Below are 17,533 nucleotides of genomic sequence, written 5' to 3'. Positions count from 1 at the left end.
CTGAAAATTTAGTATACTCCATTTACCTAAATTTCTGAGAGATGTCTATGCAAAATACATTAAAGTAGTTACAAATATTACCTCTCATACATAGCAACTGCGTACACAGTAATTATATAATGTAAATGGATTTTATATTCATTAGGCCTATATGGGATTTTATAATGATGTGTTTGCTTTTGTAAATTATGTACTTGAACTCGAGGAATTTATCGAAGAACTACTTCAGTCATGGAAAGCTACTGACAAGAATATCTATACCCCAATTTGAGTAAACCTTGTAATTTCATTGAAATGTAGTAATAACGAAGTGCATAAATACTCGTACCTCATTGAAAAAGGACGAGAACGATAATAATAATAATAATAATAATAATAATAATAATAATAATAATAATAATTTATAATTCTGTAAATTCAATTCAATTACGTATTTGGCCATTATTTTCCTTCCTCACATATGACGTATTTTTTAGAAGAAGAATTAGCCAACTCATACTAGATTAATATTATCAGTTTTTTTTTTTTACAAAGATTCTTTGTGCTTGTTCAATTAGTTCGTTGCATCAACCAAAACCCAGAACTCCCATATCAGAGCTGATATATTATGTGCATGAGTTAACCATGAATATATAGATCTGTTTCACGTCTATTGGATGGAATGAATTTTATGATGTGATAATGTGCAGACTTTGTTTTATAATTATAACGAATGCATGTACGAATGCTGCTAGATCATTGGAATTTCCTGTTATTGATTATTGATTTGTTTGCTAGGAAGGAGACGGCATGTTGTTGGAGTGACAGAGAAACTCGTACAGAATATAAGTAATGCCTAATAAGAGAATTTACAGTTCATGTTTTGATTTTCAGATAAGTCAGTTATTAAATATAATAAATAATGTTTTAATTTTTCAATCTTATGACTTATCAATTTAATATTAACATTTTGTTAATACCATGTTAAATATTAAAATAACGTAAAAACGTTTTTGCCTCTTACGGCATCATCAGATACAATTTTCTTCTACTATATCTAAATTACATAGTGGAATTTTTGTTTTCCACAAATTACAAAAAGTCCACTATGTAATTTAGATATCGTAGAAGAGAATTGTATCTGATGATGCTATAAAAGGCGAAAACGTTTATAATTATTTTAATATTTAACATGTATTAACAAATGTTAATATTAAATTGTTAAGTCATAAGATTGAAAAATTAAACCATTATTTATTCTATTTAATAAGCGAATGTTTATTATCAGTTATAGTTAAGGAGTAATAGAACGAGTGTAATTATCTTTATTTGGCGGTTCCAGAGTTTCTTAGAATTCTTAGTTTATTTAAATTTTGGTCTTACAGTAGACAAAATCTGCGTTACTTTCCAGTCTTTATAATTTATGATCTTATCTGAGTTACATCCTATAAGCATAATTGTTTTATAGACCGAGAGATGAATGAATACGTGATTAGTTACCAACAGTAATCGATATTAGTTTATTGCTATACTGAAAGCGTTTAATACTGCATCTCATTTTCTATTTACTGTGATATTGACATTTCCGTTGTGATGTTTTCGAAGTTTTCATTCTAAAGACTTTTCTAAATGGATTTCTTACCTATTATTAAGCAACAGTGAAAATATATAAAAGTTCTCTTGTATGCTTAAGAGTGTACAGTATTTGTATGCATAGACTACCACGAATTTTCTAAACGAACTTTGCATGGTTTTTGTGAGAATATTCGTTATTTATAATGGAAGAAGATAAAAATTGTATTTTGTGTTAACGAAGCCCACGTCGTCATTTTTTTGTTGAGATGAGTGTGCATGTTTTCATAAGCATAAGCATGAGCTGAGCTTATGCATGTGAAATAAAATATCAATTAATGAAATAATTGACTTACGTTCTACAGAAATGAAAACCCATTTTTATAAGTGATTTTAATGAATGCTGTAATAATAATAATAATAATAATAATAATAATAATAATAATAATAATGAGTGCAAGTTATATTTCTAAAAAATTATTTAAGGGTGAAGGGATGAGAAATAACATTATGTTACTGAATTGCCTATAACTTTCACATTTTTGGACCTAGGACCTTGAAATTTGAAATATTAATTTAAAACAGGGTTTTCTTTACCTTCAATTGTCTTCAGAATTTTATGAATTATAGTTTTATTTTTCAAATTTTTCATTAAAAAATAAGAAAAATTATGTACTTTCTCTAAAAATTTGCTAAACCAATAAGCCTAAAACTTTGCACATGTGTTACCAATACCTAAAGTAACATTTCCCTGCAACCAAATATTTTATTTAGGCTTAATATTATTTAAAAAAATATATTTGGTATGAAACACTTTTTTTGTATTTTTTCTAAGTTTTGTAATGTATAAAACTCACAAATATTAACAAATTAAAATTTTGTTGCAAGGAATTTATTATAGATAATACAGTTTTAAGCTTGTGTGCAAAATTTCATATTTTTACTCCTAATGGTTGCAGAAAAAAAGGTACATAAGCATTGAAAAATGTAAGTTACGAAAACTACGTTTAAAGATATAGTACTATTTATCTACTATCTCACTTCATACAGTGCACTCATTCTTCTCCATATCCATAAGTAAGTAGTAAGCCACAGCCTACCTAGCACTGGTCAGATAATTTGCCTGTCTAAATTCCAAGAACATTTCTATAACGTAGAAACTCCAAAATGGCTCTGAAAGGGGAAGTGGCACATTGCGTCGCGGTGTGGTATTTAAATTTTAAAGTCTACTTAGATGCTTCAGAGACGCAAAATATTTCAGTATTTAATATAGAAAAGTATGCACTATTTATTAAAGCAATAAAAGTTTCTATTTATTTCACAATTTCGCGTCTGTTCATCCTTAAGTGCATCCAGAGTAAACTAAATCATTTAAAATTTCAGTGGCAAAGGGATGTCATTTAACCACATCACATATTAATTAACATTTAAAATTAAAACTTCACGGAATTTAAGGGCAGAGGATGATATTTTTGGTGAAAAATGAGTAAATTTTCAAAAAAAAAAAAATCTTTAAAATACTCTGTGATATGTGTGAAATGCATAGCATAACATTTTGTGGATATTTGTGCCCTTATCGGATGTTGAGTCGTCATTTTTAAACTTCCTGCGTTATGGATTTCTAAATCACTCGCCCACTTCTATTGTTGTTTCCGGTAAATTAAATTTCCATTTTTTTTCTTTAAAATACCCTTTGATATGTGTGGAATGCATTGCATAACATTTTGTGGGTATTTGTGCCCTTATCGGATGTTGAGACGTCATTTTTAAACTTCCTGCGCTATAGATTTTTAAATCACACGCCCGCTTTTATCGGTTTCCAGTAACTTAATTTTTTTTGCTACATTGTCAGACAAAAATGGATATAATTTCTGAACTATTAAAGATACATGCATGAAATTTAGAACACACATTCTTTAGACTATTAGGAAACTTTTCTCTGTAACAGAATTTTGTTAATTGATTTCATTTTAAAAATACGTCCGTTTGTTTGCAAGAAAGGAAATCAGAAAATTGTTATTAAATTTTAATTGTTTATTTTACAAACTAGGGACTAATATCAAAATTCTGTTACAGACAGTTTGTAGAACATGCTTTTGCAAATACATTGCAAAAAACTGTTTGAATCTATCTTTAAAAACGGTTTAGATATAACGGTTTTAGTACAATCCTGCATTGGGTATATTTTTTTTTCAAATTTGGGCCCCCAAATTTTTTTTTTTTTCAAAATATTTTTATTTGGTTGAATTGCCGCAGCTATGAGTTATCTACATACAAACAATTAATATTTTACACCAAATAGGAAAAAAGTTAAAAAAAAAACACCATTCTCTCCCCTTAAGAAAGTTTAGTAACTTCTAATCACATTTTCTCTAAAGTAACTAAAGTGCATTTACACCCTTCTACTTATTAATTATTATTATTATTATTATTATTATTATTATTATTATTATTATTATTATTATTATTATTATTATTATGTAATGAATTATTCATATCTAAATATATTTATTTTTAAGAAATATTTATATTGCTTGGAATGAATGAATTAATTAATTAATTCATTCATTCATTTAGTGTTCTGCCCACGGGCAGGTCTTTCACTGCAAACCAGCTTTCTCAAATCTTTCCTATTTTCTGCCTTCCTCTTTGTCTCGTATGATCCATATATCATCTGATATCTTCTTGTGCCCCGAACTCTTCTCCCGTTCACCATTCCTTCCAGTGCATCCTTCAGTAGGCAGTTTTTTCTCAGCCAGTGACCCAACCAATTCCTTTTTCTCTTCCTGATTAGTTTCAGCATCATACTTTCTTCACCCACTCTTCCCAACACAGCTTCATTTCTTAGTCTGTTTGTCCATTTCACATGTACCATTCTTCTCCAAATCCACATTCTGAATGCTTCAATTCGTCGTAATGTCCGCGTTTCTGTCCCATACAATGCCACACTGCATACAAAGCACTTCACTAGTCTATTCCTTAGTTCTTTTTCCAGAGGTCCGCAGAAGATGCTCCTTTTTTATTAAAAGCTTCCTTGGCCATTGCTACCCTCCTTTTGACTTCCTGGCAGCAGCTCATGTTAGGCTACTGCTTATGTACACCCCAAGTATTTGAAACTGTCGACTTGCTCTACTGCCTCATTTAGAATTCGCAAGTTTACCTTCTTTATTTTTCTTCCTGTGATCATGGTCTTCGTCTTTTTTGCATTTATCTTCATCCCATACTATTCACAGCAGTCATTTAGCTCCTATAGCACATCCCTTAGTATCATCTTCTTTTCTACTAACAAAGCCATATTATCAGCAAATCTTATGCACTTTATTCTTTTGCCTCCTACTATCACTCCTCCATGTTTTGAAAACAGTTCTTTACTAAATCCTCCAAGTAGATATTGAACAGGGTGATAAAGGGCATCCTTGACTTACTCCTCTCCCTATTATATTCACTTCCTTCTGATATTTCTTCTCCTATTCTGACTTTGACTCGTTTCATATAAAGATTACTGAATAGTCTTCTCTCTTTCCAATCTGCACCTATTTTCTTTAGGATCCCCATCAGTTTATTACAATCCACTCTGTCAAAAGCCTTTCCTAGGTCTACAAATACTACATACACTTCTTTATTATTCTTTAGGTATATTTCGCCGATTGTTCTTAGTAGTTCGATTGCATCTCTCATATCTTATCCCTTCCTGAAGCCAAACTGTTCTTTTTCTGTTTGCTTGGAATATTAATATATTATGATTACCGCTGGAATATTAATATTATGATAACTGCAAAAACTATTAAAGACAATATATAACAAAATCTACGAAAGAGTGTTACATCTTCGTTCTTATATTGCTAATGCACCAATCGATTTGCTGTATTACAGATAATTTTATGATTAATGTGCTTATTATGTGTAATCAAAATCATTATGTATAAATTTTCTCAACAGTTGATAGCATATACATCTGCATGAAAACTGTAGTGCATTATTTTAATTTGCAGAGGTAAGGGATATTATACTTTTTTATAATACAACGAAGGCAACTTTTTTTTCTAGTATACAGTCATAAAAATAAATTCTAAACCATATTGGGTCAAGATAAGAGATTAATGAATTTCAAGTGAACTGCTATCAGTATGAATTGGCAGATTATATTATATTATTATATTACTAGCCGTACTCGTGCGCTCCGCTGCGCCTGTTAGAAATAGATATAAAGTAATTACATAATTAAAATAGGACGTTTGATCCAGGGAACATTCGTGTTTGATAGAAGGATAAATCGTTTAATATGTTACTTAATTTAAATTGTATTTAAATAATTAAAATGCGATCATTTTGGTCCAGAAAGCACTCATTTGGTGCAATGACAATTCCTTTAACATGTTTCTTAATTATTATTACATGCAACCATAGTTTAATGAACATTGACATCATTTAGATTTAATGTGTATACTTTATTTTACTTGCTATATGTTTCCATTGAATTATGGTAATAACTTAATTTTAACCCTTGTTGTTTTCTACGTATTCAGTAAATGGCGCTTGGCCCACTATGGTTCTGAACCCTTCAAATAACTTAAATTATATTATATTATATTATATTATATTATATTATATTATATCATATTATATAGTATTATGTTACATTACATTATATTATATTATGTTATATTATATTATATTATATTATATTATATTATATTATATTATATTATATTATATTATATTATATCATATTATATAGTATTATGTTACATTACATTATATTATATTATGTTATATTATATTATATTATATTATATTATATTATATTATATTATATTATATTATATTATATTATATTATATTATTATATCAGAAGTTACTGTAATAACATTATAGTATTATGTCCATCTAGAGAAACTAAACTTTCCATTGGTGAAATAATAATTAATTATACAAATCGGTTAATTTAGCTTCCGATATTACTTCATACAAACACAGAAACATTCTCGGTAAGCTATCTTTCATAGCTTTCGATTGTTGTTGTCGAAGGCCCCTTATAGACGAAGTCATTGTTTTTTAATTTTGCAGTGTAGGCTTTCACGGCCGGAGTCTATAGATGTAGATTCATTTTCCGGGCTGAGAGGCCGTGGTCTATTAGTTGGTTTTATACCAGACGTTTCGTCTGCAACTGCGGCAGACATCTTCAGTGGAGTGGTATCCGAGGTCTCAGAAGCTAATTTACCTTCACTATTTGAAATTTGTAGTTTCTCTAGATGGATGTAATGCTACAAATGAGGACTGAGGTAAGACGAAGAAGACCCAACTTGTGGCAAGGACAGAATTGGGTTCTCCATCATAACCAGCACATTGGTCGCTCTTGGTGAGCGAATTCCTCGTACAACACAAAATACCTGTCCATCCACAGCCACCTTATTCTCCAGTTCTTGCTCCAGCAGATTTCTACTAATTTCCAAAAGTCAAATCCCTATTCAAGGGACGGCGGTTAGCGACAGCAGAAGAGGTGAAAATTCTTACGACAAGCGCTCTGTGGGAAGTGATCATAGATGGGCTGCAGGAATGTTTAGAGAAGTGGTATGAACGCTGGCAGAATTGTGTCACTGCCCAGGGTGCGTACTTTGAAGGCGGTGTTGTGTAAATGGTTATATGAATTCTTGAGGGGCCACGTCATAAAATTTGTGTTATGCGAAAGGCATCTACACACGTTTTGAAATTAGCGAATCATTGTAACAGACTTCTTGAGGCGCCATGCCATAAAGTTATTGTTTAGTAGAGTCAGAAAGTAACGAAACTTCGGGTGGCAACGCCATGCTCTATAGGCAACTTCTCTGCCTTGATTAATGTTTTTGGTATTGGTAATTGAGGCGGTGATGAATAATGGCATGTATCTTTCCAATCCGGCATTTGCCTTTATGACTAAGGGAAATCATGAAAAACCTCAGTCAGATTGGTCGGCCACGGGGTTTGAACCCGGGACCACCGAATGAGTGTCTCAAATGCTACCGCCTGAGCCAACTCGCTCGGTTGTATATCATTGTTTATGCAAATAAAAAATGAGGTACCCTACATAAATATTATTTTAAGAAACACAGGAAACGAATAGGAGTAAATTATGAGCGCAGGAACGCCATTTTAGTATTTAGTATTTATTTATTTAACCTGGTAGAGATAAGGCCGTCAGGCCTTCTTGGCCCCTCTACCAGGGGCATCTTTTAAAATACCTCAGCTCCAGTGATCTCTATGGTAAAATGAGTGTATAAAATTAGAGTATTTTATGTGGACCAAATAAAGTTGCAATAATCAAGTTATACAATATTTCGCAGAATATCAAGTTTTCTGTGCGTACTAATTTATTTTCATCTTACTTCGTCGAACTGCATCACGAAGATGCCGAAGAATTGCAACATACACCTCCATACTGAGAGTTCGATCCTCAGGAATAAACTCGAAATGTACGAGACCCTGGATATCGAAGAACACTTCAAGCATTACTTTCCCTTTTGATCGATCGGCACGGAATCTCTTTTGCCGTGGTTAGCCGGGAGAGTCGGAAAGTACCGGAACTTCGGGTAGCAACGCCATGCTCTATAGGCAACTTCTCTGCCTTGTCAGTGTGGTATGTGACCAACTCTCCAGGCGTATAGACTCAGTGCGGCTGCGCATGAGAGTGAGGAAGACTAACGCAGCCGGAAACCAATAGAAATACAATGCAGCGCTCAGCTTCTTTTAGTGAAGACGTATAGGTATATATGGTAAAATGAGCTTGAAAGAGCAGAAAGGTAACATGAAATTTTGTGTTAAATTCGGTAAAACATTTACTGAGACTTTGGCACTCATGCGCCAAGCATATGGAGAAGAAGCAATGTCTAGGATCCGAATGTATGAGTGGCACAAGCGCTTCACAAGTGGCCATCTTTCAACGGATGATGATCCACGTTCAGGAAGACCCAGATCGGCAAAAACGGAAAAAATGATAGCTCGAGTTGCACAAGAAATCAGACGAGACCGCAGATAGTCAATAGATGATATGGCTACTTTGTTAGGCATTTCGCAAAGGTTCTGTGCAGTCCATTCCCCACAATGATTTGAAAATGCAATGTGTGTGTGAGAGCACGTTGTTTCAAGAAACCTAACAGATGAGCAGCGGGAAGAGCGGCAACTGGTTAGTGGAGACCTGATTGACAGCGTGGACCAGGATCCAACTCTCTTGCACAGAGTGATCACAGGTGACGAGGCATGGTGTTTCCTTTACTACCCGCAGCCAAAGCGGCAGTCTTCAACATGGAAATCTCCTGGCTCACCATGGCAAAGAGATTCCATGCAGACCAATCGAAGAGGAAATTAATGCTTGAAGTGTTCTTCGATATCCATGGTCTCGTACATTTCGAGTTTTTTCCTGACGGTCGAACTGTAGTAAGGAAGCATATGTTGCAATTCTTTGGCATCTTCGTGATGCAGTTCGACGAAGAAGACCCAACTTCTGGCAAGGACAAAATTGGGTTCTCCATCACGACAGTACCCCAGCATATTGGTCGCTCTTGGTGAGCGAATTCCTCGCACAACACAAAATAAGTAAAATTATCACGGCGATATGCAAGCTCGAAATTAACAAATCACAAGTACTCCTGAAGTGCCAGGCCATGGTTTTCGATAAAACAATGAAGGATATGAGATACCAGTCGCTACTTTTATGCCAGATATCAAAATCAAAATATTTTTCAAAAAGCTAACATCCTCCATTTCAAAACACTGTATATTAAAGACTGTTTATACATAATTAAAATAGTTTCGAGTTTAATTTTTTTCTGGTATGGTAAAAGCAAGTTTTTATTTAAGACGGTACAGTGTACCGGACCAACTACAGCACTGGTCCTATAAGAACCTTGGCCTCCTTTAATACAACTGCCCATTCTGTTCTATCCAAAGCCTTCTGTCAACATATTTTAATGTTCATCTCTCTTAGATCTTCGGCCTTGTTCAACCACCTTAACTTTTGGCTTCCGACCTTTCTCCTTTCCTCAGGTTTCCCTTCCAAAACTTTTTTTGCTGTTCTTCGTTAATTAATTTTTATGTCTTGCCCATTCCAATTTTCTTCTTCTTCTTCTTCTTCTTCTTCTTCTTCTCCTCCTCCTCCTCCTCCTCCTCCTCCTCCTCCTCCTCCTCCTTCTAGCATTCCCTACTAAGTCTGGAATCTTACATAAATCTCTTCTACCAGTCCATATAATTTTCTTAGTATTTTTCTCTTCCAAGCATTAAAGGTAGATTTATCAACCATTTGAGGATACATTTTTAAATGAAGCCAGTACTGATAACATTCTCTACTCTACCTGCCTATGACCTTCTTGTTCAGTTCGACCAGTGAATGAATACTAATGTTTCGTATTATTCATTGAAATATTTAATTCAGGAGAGTTTGTAGTTTTCATTTATAACATTTGAGAAACTTATGCTGGACTCTGTTAACTCACAGCTTCAATACCTGTCAGTTAAGATGTGAATAATATTCCATGATCATACTAGTGAGGACCGTAAACTAAAATACTATGTATTTAGAATATTTTATCAGTTGTATTAACATTTAATGTATGTATTTAGATTTAATTGCATTATATTTTCTCTTGTTATAGAATATAGTATCTCACTAGTCAGAATTTTAGCATTTGATGCTCTCTCTCAGTACTGTAACATTGTTTAAAATAGGACAGTTTTGTTTACGTAATTTGAAATAAAGAAATGAAATAACTCTGCTTCCTTATAGCTATAAGTCATAACTAAAACATGTTTATAAGAATGTATAAATATTTCATATGTTTAATAGTACAGAGGAACTGAAGATGATGTTCTCGATTTCAGAATTAATTATACGAAATGTATTAAGTGTGTCTTGTTGTGAGGTACAGTATATGCTTTGAAAGGCAAACTTTAGAAATCCCTCTGTATTGGTTTCACTGTTGGCTGCCAGGACAAAACAGCTAAGCACAAAATTGCGACCAGTGGAGAACATAAAGCATTCTGTGTTCTTGATTTTCATGTTTGATGGAAGAGGACAGTTTCCCCGAAAAGTTGGTTTTTAGTGACAAACAATATTACACACTTCAGAGAAAGTGAACAGATATTATGTAAAAATTTAGGGTATTAATAATACCATGCATTCTTGGAAGAAGAACGTGATTCACCAAAACGCAGTGCCATTTTCCGTTGAAAAATTTACAGGCCATTCTTCTTCAATGAAACCACTGCGATAGAAGCTAAATATCTTAATATACTGCAACAATGATTGCACGCTCAGCTGTAAGAAGACAGTGCTTTATCTTTCAACAGCATTATGCCTCCCTTCATTAACATAACAATGTTTGTGGCCACCACATTAGCCAATTGCCACAATGATGGATTGATTGGCCATGCAGCTGCAGGTGATCAGGAACTGATATGTTGGCCATCACGTTTCCCAGACCACATCCTGTGTTGTTTCTTCTTGTAGAGTTTCATCAAGGATCGTGTTTTTGTATTACATCTTGCAATAACTTAGGATGACTTGTGCGCGAGCATCACAGCAGCCGTCACAGAAATTGACTTCGACATGCTACAAAGAGTTTGGCAGTCACTTGATTGCAGACCATGGGTGCCATGTTATGCGTGAGGCACATTGAGCATTTGTTTCCTATTTCCATTAATACTAATTATTGTGTTTATGTGTGTTGTATTAAACTTGAGTAACATGTTACTCAAATCGGGAATGTCATTTTGACTTACTCTGTGGTGATTTCTTACAGATTATGAGAGTTTTTATCTCCGCTGGATTAAACTATCTTCTATAGTAAGGGAGACACATTTCACTTGATGGCATCAACAACTGTTGTTTATTTAATTATTGATTGATTCTGAAAATCGCATTACTTTGTGTGTTAAGGTAGTGCAACGAATTTTGAAAGTTTTAAAATTTTAAATAGTTTAATAATAATAATAATAATAATAATAATAATAATAATAATAATAATAACAACAGTAATAGTAAATTATAATTAACTACGTAATTTAAAACTAGGGTATCCATTGAAATGTTAATAGAAATATTTCCTTATTTTTCTCATTTGAGTTGAAATTCGTGGAAGAGTTTGTGTAGTAACATTGGAGCTCTGTATAACTTATTGATATATTGTTGCAGTGAGCAGAGTATTGCATCGGCGCGGGCGTCGGTGATGGTTTATGATGATGTGAACAAGAAATGGATACCTAGTGGCACCTCTTCAGGGCTGTCCAAAGTTCACATCTACCAGCACCAAGTGAATAACACTTTCAGAGTAGTAGGCCGTAAATTACAAGATCATGAGGTATGATTACTCTTGAATTTCTAATGGGGCATCTTCAGATTTATGTTATTTGTTATTTGTGTGGGTAAATTTACTTTCTTTGATCATTATGTATCATTTTGAAAAGCCACAAGCTGCTGTTTGTTTTGCTTCTTGCTATTGCAGATTATGCTCTGTATCAGATTTGATGGATCGAACAAATCTGTATGCTTGAAATATAGTAGCAAAATTAACAGAATTACTGTAATTAGTGGATATGCTTTAATTTCGTTTTCTTCATAGAATTTCATTCTGAATTTCATTAATACTTCTGTCTAGTTTTATGTTACATTAGTGCAACATAAAATAATTTCTTGAGATTGCAAGGAAGAAGGAAAGTAAAATATTGGTCCCATACTCTCTGTGAAATCGGGAGGGGTGGAGGGACTTTCAGGACTGTGATATTAGAACAAGGTGCGTGATGAGCCTCAAACTGTGTTATATCAGACAGTAAGTTGGACTACTCTGATAAAAGGATGGGTGAGGTAAAGAACCATTCTGAAAATCGCAGTGAAGAGAAAAATCCTGTTTTAATTTGAAATAAAATTCATGAATTTTGGTAACCAGTCACGGTATTGTCTGAGTTAATCTTATTGCTTAAGAAGGTGTGTAGGTTTCCGTAATGAATAAGGAATTGGCAACGTTTCGAAGATTGGCTCTATATTCGTCTTCAGATAAAAAAGAGGGATCATTACAAACAGCTTTTCTGGGTCAGTCAAGTAGAATAGCTGTTTGTAACGAGTAGGTTACCCTTATCAACCTTCCTCCCCCTTTTTTCACCTGAAGATGAAGAGCCGATCTTCAAAATGCTGTGAATTCCTTATTCTTTACAGAGTCCAAAGGTGCAACCACTTCGTAACAACGTAGCATTGCCTTATTCCTCTTTTAGATCAGTTCATTGATTCTTTCTCATTAACAGAAAATGTTCACAAAAAATATGAGTTTATATGAACTTTGTGTACAGTGAAAATAAGGTACGTTTCATTGGGGAAAAATGGGAGAAGAAAGAAAAATTATAAATTAAAATTTAATTCGTGTTACTTGGCATTGCACGAAGTCAGTGTGAATTCTAAATTTTAATTCGTAAATAACACTGGTCAACAATGATTTTGTTAACTGTACAATTTCTGCTGTTTCTTATGTAATGTCATCTGCTGATTCCAAAAATGAAGTCAGAATTTTTCTACCACCCACCATTTTTTTTTTTTGTAATTTAAATTTTTTCTTTTTTGCTGTATACAGTCCTTAACATACTAATGGAAAGAAAATATTTCATTTTATTGCTTTAACAATTGACTTATAACTTTAAACTACTGTTGCCTGTGAAGTCAGAATTCATAAAAATGAATTTTATTCCTCATATGACTGCGAGAGTTAGTATTAATTCTCAGTTCAGTTGGAACTTATAATCATGAAACAAGTTTCATAACCCGTGTTTTCTTTATCCTAATTTTAAGTGTGGTAAAAGTTTAGTATCTTATGAAGTGAAACATACAGCATATCTCGAAATACTCTGTAAATCATAAACAGTTTTGTTACGTTTGTAGTTAATTAACTTTGAAAGCACATAGGTGAATTTTACTACACTACTTATAAGAGCTTACGAGTGTTCTTTTGATTGCAAAATAGATGAGGACAGGAACTGAGGCCCTGAAATCTGTTGTGCTCCATGCAATTCTATTAGCCTAACTGGTTGGCTAAAAGGATTCCGTCATATGCCTTTTCCAGTTCCAATGATATGCTGGGAATCTAAGGATCATTCAGCAGACTGTTACATTTTAGGAACCACAGATCAAAACATTACAGAGAACTTGTGAGCGAGCTGATTCAGAACCATAACGTGATAAGGTGTCATATCTCTCAAAATAACTTCTTGGGTCCTCATCTATTTTTTCTTTCCTCAAAACCTTCGGGTAGTGAGCGACAAACATGGGGAGCATTTTCATCAGGAATTTTCTGAAATGGAAAGGTGCTATTAGGAAAAATGAAGCCGAAATATTCTGTCAGGCTACTATTGGACACTCAAAAAGATGTTTCTCAAGCAAAGTATAGTCTAAAGTCTGTTTCACACACATTTTAGATAAATAAATATGATTTTAGATAAAATGTTACAAGGTATCAATACTAGAAAAGTCTGAAATACATTTCATGTAATTACTCAAAAACCTGGGTGATAGAAGAATTTTGAAAACAGTTCTGAAATCAACACGAAAAATTCTATAAGAATCGCCCTTTCTTTATCTTTTAACAAAAGGTGTGTTTAATTTGTTGACCAGTGTAATCATGGGTAATGTTAGTGATTATAATTGAAGCCATGAGATCAGTAACCATTAAAGTCCATTTATACAAGTTTTGAGAAAAATACGAAAAAAAAAACTTTTTTTTTCTTACCCAATTACTATTTTTTTTTTTTTGTAATTTTTTTCTGGTTGAATTAGAGATCAAAAGATTAGTATTCGTGACATTTGTGGAAATACTCAAAAATTCATTTCAAATTTGCAAAAAAATGAATGATTCATTTAAATACTTGTTCCATTCATTCATTCATTCATTCATTCATTCATAGTGTTCTGTCCGAGGACAGGTCTTTCACTACAAACCCAGCATTTTCCAGTCTTTCCTATTTTATGCTTTCCTCTTAGTCTCCACATATGATCCATATATCTTAATGTGGTTTATCATCTGATATCTTCTTCTGCCCCGAACTCTTCTCCCATTCACCATTCCTCCCTATGCATCCTTCAGAAGGCAGTTTCTTCTCAACCAGCCAATTTCTTTTTCTCTTCCTGAGCGGTTTCAGCATCATTCTTTCTTCACCCACTTTATCCAACACAGCTTTGTTTCTTATTCTGTCTGTCCATTTCACATGCTCCATCCTTCTCCATATCCACATTTAAAATGCTTCTGGTTGCTTCTCTTCACTTCACTTCATTGTAATGTCCATGTTTCTGCCCCATACAATGCTACACTCCACACAAAGAACTTAACTAGTCTCTTCCTTAGTTCTTTCTTCAGAGGTCCGCAGAAGATGCTCCTTTTTCTATTGAAAGCTTCCTTTGCCATTATTATTCTCTGTTTGACTTCGTTGCAGGAGCTCATGTTACTGCTTATTGTACACCCAAAGTATTTAGCTGTCCACTTGCTCTACTGCCTCATTTAGATTCTCAAGTTTACCTTCTTTACTTTTCTTCCTATGACCATGGTCTTCCTCTTGTTGGCATTTATCTTCATCACAGTTGTGATTCAGCTCCAGTATCATATCCCTTAGTATCATCTCTCGTTGGCATTTATCTTCATCACAGTTGTGATTCAGCTCCAGTATCATATCCCTTAGTATCATCTCCTCTTCTGCTAACAACGCCATATCATTAGCAAATCTTATGCACTTTATTCTTCTTCATCCTACTATCACTCCTCCCATGTTCTGAAAACAGTTCTTTACTAAATCATCCAGGTAGATGTTGAACACGATAGGTGATAAAGAGTATATTGACTTTATTGACAAAATGTCCTAATATTCACACGTTTCTGTAAGTTTCATCTGAATGAGAATAAAAATAATTATTAATAAAAATACATTTATTATTTTCAGATTTTTTTAAAAATGTGTTCCATTACTCAGAATCCCCAACTATCAGAACCACTCTCATCATCTTTACAAAAGTGCCTTAATATTATTTTTTTTCTCTCTTAGTTTGCTCTGACTGAAACAATCCAAATTAATAATAATAATAATAATAATAATAATAATAATAATAATAATAATAATAATAATAATAGTTTGCTCTGACTGAAACAATCAAAATTAATAATATTATTATTATTATTATTTTTATTATTATTATTATTAATATAAATATAGAACTTGCGAGAGTTTGAAAAGTTCATAGCCTGATATAGAAATTGAACTAGGATTATTCTGAATCAATCTTTATTCCTCAACATAATTCCCACTACTTGTTTCACTCATGCTGCAGTGCTGCTATACCTTCCTTGTACACAGATTCCACGAGGTCTGCAAAAAAACTTCTGCTCCTGCGATAACTCTTCATTTGACGAAAATTTCTCCCCAACCAAATGAGTTTTGAGCTTTGGGAAAAGAAAGAAGTGTCAAGGGTGCGAGATCTGGTGAGTAGAGGGAGTGCGGCAACAATTCGAACCGTAGTTGGTGTAGTTTAGCAACTGTGTTTGCAGACATGTGAGCAAGTGCATTGTCGTGATGAAACAATACTTTCTTGTCCATACCTGACCTCTTCTCGCGAATTTTTCCTTTCATTGGCTGCAGGAGATTTGAATAATATTCTCCGATTATATTGTTCTCCCCTTGCTAGATAGTCAATCATGATTATTCTCTTAATTCCTAGAACACGGACACCATGACTTTTCCAGATGGTTGAACAATTTTACTTTCTTTGGAGTTGGAGAATCACTGAGCTTGCATTGTTTCGACTGCTGTTTTGTCTCTGGTATGTAATAGTGGTTTCATGAGTGGTCGCAAACTGCCTAAAAAATCGGGCGTATTTTTCTAGAATCGAGCCATGCAATCCCTGAAATTTGACATCGGACGTGGTGTTGACAAATGTGGAACCCACCTTGCAGAGACATTGGACATGCTCAAGATGTTAACTAAGATGTGGCTAACCCATTCAGTTGAGGTATGTTTAACCTCGCTGATTTTCCGCACTTTCAGTCAACGGTCATTCAACACCATATCGTGGATTTTTTTCTACTATTTCTTCATTTGTTGCTCTTACTGGATGTCAATTTGGTGGTCTCCATACTCTCTCGATTATGTTTAATTAGTGCTGCCCATTTATTCACAGTCTAACACACTGGAGTGGATTCCCCCAGTGTAGCATCTAAATCTGCTATAATTTCTTTTGGACTCATTCCCTTTTAACGAAATATTTAGTGGTAGCATGAAACTGGATATTTTCCATTTTTGCCAATCTGTTTGGCACACTGACTTCAAAATTAAACTACACAAAATGTAGTCAACAGAAAATTATGCTTTTCTGTGCTTAATTAATGTGAAATGGCCAATAACAATGATACCATTGTTGACACGTTCTCAGTGCTATCAATCAATCAATCAATCAATCAATCATTTATTAATGTCATGAGCAACAGTTTGTTGCAATAGACATAAAATCTATGTGTCATGCCACGAACTTTTCAAACACACCTGTAGTACTGTCACTATTTTTCTCATTTTCTTCACCAGATGAAATAAAATATAGTAGTACATTTTTGTTTTTAAGGTTTTATAATATGTTTCGTTTCACTACTCAGAATTTAAACTCTCTTTATCACTCACTGTTATTGCCATTTTCTTCACCTGCTGCCAGATGATGAAAATGAGATCTGGATGTTTGGAGGAATGTATTTCTGATACTGCTTTATATCAGCTGCTTTGGTGGGCTTTATTTTCAGTTCATCAGTATAAAGTCGAGAAATATTACACACATTTGACCTTTTCTTGCACATTAGGAATGTGTCTCTATATATGCTAATCCAGAACATGTCGTCGAGGCTATTGCTATTAGGAAATTTCTCTTGTACTCAATACTTTTGTGCTGTGTAACATGCTAAGAAACTTTTCCACTTAAAGAACTGCAACTCTTCTTAAAATAAGG

The 17,533-nt window shown here is 33.5% G+C and overlaps 1 protein-coding gene across 10 annotated transcripts in view; it reads left to right on the top strand.

The window, feature by feature from the left end:
* Positions 1–17,533, top strand: part of ena (ENAH actin regulator enabled) — a 182,063-nt gene that overhangs the window by 84,708 nt on the left and 79,822 nt on the right. For all 10 annotated transcript variants that reach the window (XM_069821430.1, XM_069821424.1, XM_069821425.1 and 7 more), the window contains one exon: positions 11,714–11,879. In XM_069821430.1, coding sequence (XP_069677531.1) covers positions 11,714–11,879 — 166 coding nt within the window. The remainder of the gene's footprint in view (positions 1–11,713; positions 11,880–17,533) is intronic.

The sequence above is a fragment of the Periplaneta americana genome, chromosome 3 (genome assembly GCF_040183065.1).
Source record: "Periplaneta americana isolate PAMFEO1 chromosome 3, P.americana_PAMFEO1_priV1, whole genome shotgun sequence".
NCBI classification, from domain to species: Eukaryota; Metazoa; Arthropoda; class Insecta; order Blattodea; family Blattidae; genus Periplaneta; species Periplaneta americana.
This window is presented reverse-complemented; position numbering and strand designations above follow the sequence as displayed.